At 37.9% G+C, this 5,930-nt stretch overlaps 1 protein-coding gene across 1 annotated transcript in view; it reads right to left on the reverse strand.

The window, feature by feature from the left end:
• Positions 1–5,930, reverse strand: part of LOC118424292 (plexin domain-containing protein 2-like) — a 64,359-nt gene that overhangs the window by 19,562 nt on the left and 38,867 nt on the right. Inside the window, exons 3-4 of the mRNA XM_035832839.1 lie at positions 2,502–2,599; positions 1,429–1,566 (exon numbers count right to left, since the gene is read on the reverse strand). Coding sequence (XP_035688732.1) covers positions 1,429–1,566; positions 2,502–2,599 — 236 coding nt within the window. The remainder of the gene's footprint in view (positions 1–1,428; positions 1,567–2,501; positions 2,600–5,930) is intronic.

A 5,930-nucleotide genomic window follows, 5' to 3' on the forward strand; every position in this document is an offset into this window, starting at 1 on the left:
TTTCAGGTCATTTGGTTGTGAAACCAGGGTACAGGGGCCAAAAAATGTACTTTTTGGGCCGAAAATGCCAAAAAAAGTCACAAAATTCAGCATTTTGTTCTATTATATGGCAAACCAGTTATCAACCCATGTGTGTACATGTCCAGGACATTCCTGTACCAAATTTCAGGTCATTTGGTTGCAATACCAGGGTGCTGGGGCCAAAATGTACATTTGTTGGTCTAAAAATGACCAAAAAAACTCAATAAAATCATTTTAAAGGCAATAATAAAAAAAATTTAGAACAGCCCTGCTTTTATAAGTGATAGGTAAGTTCCTCTGCTACATAAAATGAAACTGAGATTCATTTTTGGTAAGCTATGACTGTTTTTCCAGGAATAATTCTATGGTTACGATTTTCTTGAAATGGAAATATTGGTTTACTCTCGGGGCCACCACGGTCCGATACGTGAAAGTCCCAAACTTTTTTTTACATATGATGTATACAAAGGTTCAAACTATAATTGTGCCAAAAATCAAGCAAATTGATTTGCCTGTAAATGAGCTAATGGTCAATAAAAATGGTCAAAAAAGTGATTTTTGTCAATTTGGGAAATCCAGGAAAACACATCATTTTTAAACATCTGCTGCACCTCACTACAAAAACATTTTGAGCATCACTATATATGCTTTGGTCAATTAGAATATGGGTAATAACATATCCGAGAAACAATAAAATATCTGTTAATTTGTGGGGGCTACAGGAGTCCAAATGAGGCCTATTTTGGACGCGACCAAGGCCTTCCCTTGGTGAAAATCCGCCATTTTGAAAAATGGCCGTTGCCATGGCAACCGGTGACCGCAGATCTAAAACTTTGCCATTTTTGTAGGTTTGGACCAAGGCCCTACCACCACACAAAATTTAAGGAAAATCGATTTTTTTAGTTTGGCCAACTTTTTCTGATTTTGCTTGGTTTTTACAAACACAATAACATAGGATGAAGGAGAATTCTTGTTACAAGAACAACAAGAATTCTACTTCATCCTATATTCTACCAACTTGATGAAATTATTTTCCGAACATAATAACATAATAATCATGTAAATCCGTTATTGTTCGATGATGTAATGGATACTCTGAATTATCTTCATCAAAGAAAACCATTTGGCATGTTTAGACCATCGTATCCCTTTATATGAAAAAGAATAGAGCTAACGTTTAGGAAGTGAATACGTGCCCATTTTTGAGATGCTTTCCTTAATATTTAACAAATATTCACCTAGCATATTCAGTATACACTAAATATCTAAAAGATCAATTACCTTTCCTATATTTTCGTTAATGTTTGGTGAACAAAACAAATAGCCAATGAACACGGTTTTGAATTTCTTGAATAACCGTTTAGCTGAGAACTGAAAAGAAAACGAAATGTCATTAGAAAGCCGCACCTTGTCTTGCCTGTGATGTACGGAAGGCGATCCGTGCCTCACCACGGTTCTCGCGCCCCCCCTGGTCAGGTCCTCCCGGAACGTGCCGCCAGGAGGGAAGCTCGGGTAATACTGGGATATGTAGTACTGGTGGCGAGTCTGATGGAATGATAGGAAAAGAAAACGTCAGGTCTGCAAAGCACTTGACAGTTTATGTTTTCCAAGTTGTCGGTCACTGTATAGTTAAATGAAAGGAAATAATGTAGAGAACTGCTATTGTTTGATTCGGTGACAGGTGTCTGTAGCATGAAAAGGCTCACATAGCCTTTTGTTAGCAGCAATGCCCTACACCCATGGCGTAAATAATCTTCATATATACAGCCATGCGAATGGATAGAAGACGAATAGTGAACCACACAACACCAGCAATTATTCATACTTTTAGACAATAAAACCATCGCCATGCCAATTTTTTTAATGCCACAGAAATTCAAGCCGTTTCGTAGTTATGTGACGAGACAGTCCCCCCTTTGAAGAGTTAGACTTTTTTCTACGCCCACAAACACCCATGGTTCCAGAATTTTAGTAAGCCTTAGTTTATTTTAGTGAATAAAAGAATATTAACAATAGGGAAAGACCGCTTGCGCGAGAGAAATGACTATTACATTTAATATCACAACAGTTTGTATCCCATAGAATCTTCCATATTCTTTTGCCAATACCCTTCAAATGATACAAGTAATGCTTCGAAATGGAATACCTATAATATTTCCAAAATGACATACTTATGATAATACTTCCAAAGGACGTAAATACTTCGTAGATGATCAGTTGTACGTCCTCTAAAAGGAATACCTGTCGCACCCTGTAACATGAGGTTTGAAGAGTGCAAAAAATCATCTTAGACGTATATGATTGTTGTATTTCATGATACGTGGTCCATTGCAAAAAGGAGCTTCAAAATGAATACTATTTTACCTTCGGTAGACATTCTTTGGTACTGTTTAAACAAAGGAAATTGATTGTTGTCATCATAGAGCCTACTACAGCCAAATATGGCTATTGGTTAGAGACCAAATCAACGCAGGAGATACCTCTTCTATTGTCGGTCCAACCGTCTGCGGCACAGTTGCTGTAGGTGTAGGGGCTTGCGTCTGAGCATTCCTCCGGAAGCGGTCAGTTTTCTCTTCACCTTTGGAATATACGAAAAAAAAAAGAATTACAAAACTAGAGTTCCATGACCCCATACCCTCGCCAAAAGATCCATCCTTTACAACTACCGCATTTTCTGATAATGTATACAAATGAGGATCTCATTTGCTTAATCAAATTCAACGATGTTTACCTGTATATAACTTTCAAATGCTACAATTAAGAAGTTCCCGTCATTTACAATGACATAAAAGCAATTTCTCATTAATCATGCAAATCAAGTCTTTATCAATATTCCTCTCTTAGTTACAAATGTCACATTTTGCAATGGTCCTATAATGGAACTGAGCGTGTTAACATGATTTCCTAATTAATCATGCAAATAAGATACTAATTTTCATAATCAATATGTTATTATATGAAGCATCGCGTAAGCTATCTACATTCCAAAAATTAAAACAATGCGTCATTCCCTTCTTAAGTTATTCCCTTTGAAAGTCTGACACTAAACCTGCCCTGCAGTTCCAAAACAAGCTGCTAGGGGGCCAAAACCTATACCATGTACTCTTGATATCAAGATCTGTCTACCACTGAAAAATCAGTACGGTAATAGGCCTCTAGAGGACCGAAAATCTAATCGTTTCAAGGTGTTATCAAGATCTACCCACATACCAAATATCAATACAATCCATCCAGGCGTTCTTGAGTTCTGCTGGTCTTCTATATAGAAACATATATAAAACGCTACCCAAAACATAACCTTGCCATTCTGGCGAAAGTAATAATCGTGACATCGTGTGGCGCAATTGGTACGGTGTTTGACCCAGACTCCAGAGATAACGGGTTCGAAGCCGCTGATTTTTCCGCATGATGTGCCCTTGGGAAAGGCACTTAACAGGACTTTTCTCACTTCACTCAGGTTAAAATGCGTACTTGTACCAAGGTTCGGTTATGACCGTTACTCGGATAGGACGTTGACCCTATTAAAACTGGGGAGGGGGCGGGGGTCTTTTTCGGCAAATTTCATGTCGCATAACTCCAGAACGGCTTACGCTAGAGCCATCAAAACTGGTATTTTTTCCAAACATTTGGCAACAATATCTTAGAGTTGGGACTGTTTATAAAGGTTAGACATCCAGGTAAGCAATATTCAAATACAATTCAATCTCTACAACTGGATAAAAAAACGTGTTTGGATAGAGTTTGGAATACTTTGCAATTTTTCATGTTGCGTTTGTTGACAGGCATTTCGCTAATTTCGGTTTTAACAATGTCTTTCTTGATATATTACTGCTATCTTATTACATGAATAAAATCTTGTTATCTAGAATCTCTTTCATGAATATGAGTATGGATAAATTATGCTGATTTTATCCAAATAGGTCGACCATATGACCAGATCAAAATAACCTTATTATCCCTCAAAATTTGTAACTACTAACTGCCGCTCCCGGTTACAATCGGTTATCAGACGCATGCCCAGTGTTCCGCCCCCGGTTTTAACCGGTATTGGGTATCTCCCAGGAAGAAATTCCTATATTATTTCATTGCGTTATCGTGCCGGACTCGGAAGTTGAAAGCTGTCACCAAGTGAGATTAGGTCAGAGGTTAATGTGGATCTAACTCAGAATTCACCTTGGAGGAGTGGGGGCCAGGTCGCCGGCCCGGAAGAGGCCAGGGAATTCGGGGATGTGTTAACCCAAATAGCAAGGGGACGCCACACGTGGCATGCTTGGGGATTTAAACTTCCCAGAGCTGCTAACTATGGACACAGCTGTCCTCATGTCAAACTAGCAGTGTGTACGATGTATGTAAATGGTGACAGTTTTGCTCAGCATTCAACCTATTCAGTGCACAAAAAAAGAGATTCGGTGACCAGGTGATTTTATTTTTGTGTAATTTTATGACAGGTATTAATGTGAAAATTATATATTTAATTGCTTTTTACATGTTTATTACCCTATTACCCTTGAATTGATGTCAAGTTTATATACATGTCTAATGATAGACAGCAATGTAATCTTTCACCGGATATGTAGCATGTGTATGTACCATCTTGTGTAAAGTATGGAGTGTAATCTATTCTAATGAATGGTTAGTTCAGCACGCTAGACAATTCAAGTCATAAACTCACGTGTAGTGACACCTGTGTACCATGCTTTCTCATGTATGAAATGCTGATGTTGTCAGGACATCTCAGGAACTGTATGGCTAGGGTACGGAATACATTCTGTATATTGTTGGTACCAGGGTGGATTGTATTGAAATAATGTGGAAATTGTACCTTATGAGTTATATTGCTGTTGTACCTTTTTATTGCCTTTGTAGTTCATCTTGCAAAGATACACTCCTGAAACTAATATGCACTAGAAGGTTTTATCTGATATGTCATACATGTATGTACCATCTTTTTAGAAAGATTGTAATGTGTTGAAAAGGATCAGTGGTTCAGCTAAATAGTCAGTTCAGCACCCTGGGCAGTATATGGTCATAAACTTACCTGCAATAGTACTTGTGTACCAATTTATCCCATGTATGTAACTCTATCTTAAGGAATCTCAGGAATGCTGTAGGATACATACCCATACTTTTTTTATATAGTTTGGGGACTGTAATACAAAAACTTCATGAAAACAGATGTTTTATTGCAGTATTACCCTCGTAATTCATTACTAGTGATATCAGGCTACATTTAGAATATTCCTTCTTAAAGTATCTTTAAGACAGTTTTTAGCTTTCCAATGATGTATGGCGTGGTATGTTCAATAGAGTTAATTCCAGTTGTGGCGGCCATGTTGGATTTCCGGGGTCATCCGGGGTCATGGCACCAGAACGAGACTGCAGGTGGTACCAGCTGGGCATTCTACTATATAGGCTGTATTGCAGACATAAGTATGCCATCTTCGGGAGTGCATTTCACCCCTCTAATGTTAACAACTGCACAATATATGCCTGTTATATATAGAAAATATTGTTTGGGACATTTGAATTTGATTTTGGTGATATTTTTTAATCAATTTTTCACATTTTTTATGGGTGACCTGAGAACAATTAGTGTCAGTGTTTATATCATCCATGAGTGCTTTGTATTGGTAAGTGTGATATAGTAGGTTTACTATTGGGATTAAACCCTACAAATACACAAAATATGGGGATGACATCTTTGCGGGTAGAAATTTAGAAGACATTTGGCAGTTGTTCTGATGATGTATTGATGCCAAGATCCGTTCTGCAAACTACGCTCTATGGGAATGTCATGCCAGGTGTGCTCCTTTACTTTCTTCCCAAATCATGTTTTCATTGTTTTATTCTAGTTTAAACAACATAACGGTACACAACAAATTCCACATGTACGGCCTCGAGGCGCTAGG

Source organism: Branchiostoma floridae, chromosome 10, assembly GCF_000003815.2.
Source record: "Branchiostoma floridae strain S238N-H82 chromosome 10, Bfl_VNyyK, whole genome shotgun sequence".
Classification (NCBI taxonomy): Eukaryota; Metazoa; Chordata; class Leptocardii; order Amphioxiformes; family Branchiostomatidae; genus Branchiostoma; species Branchiostoma floridae.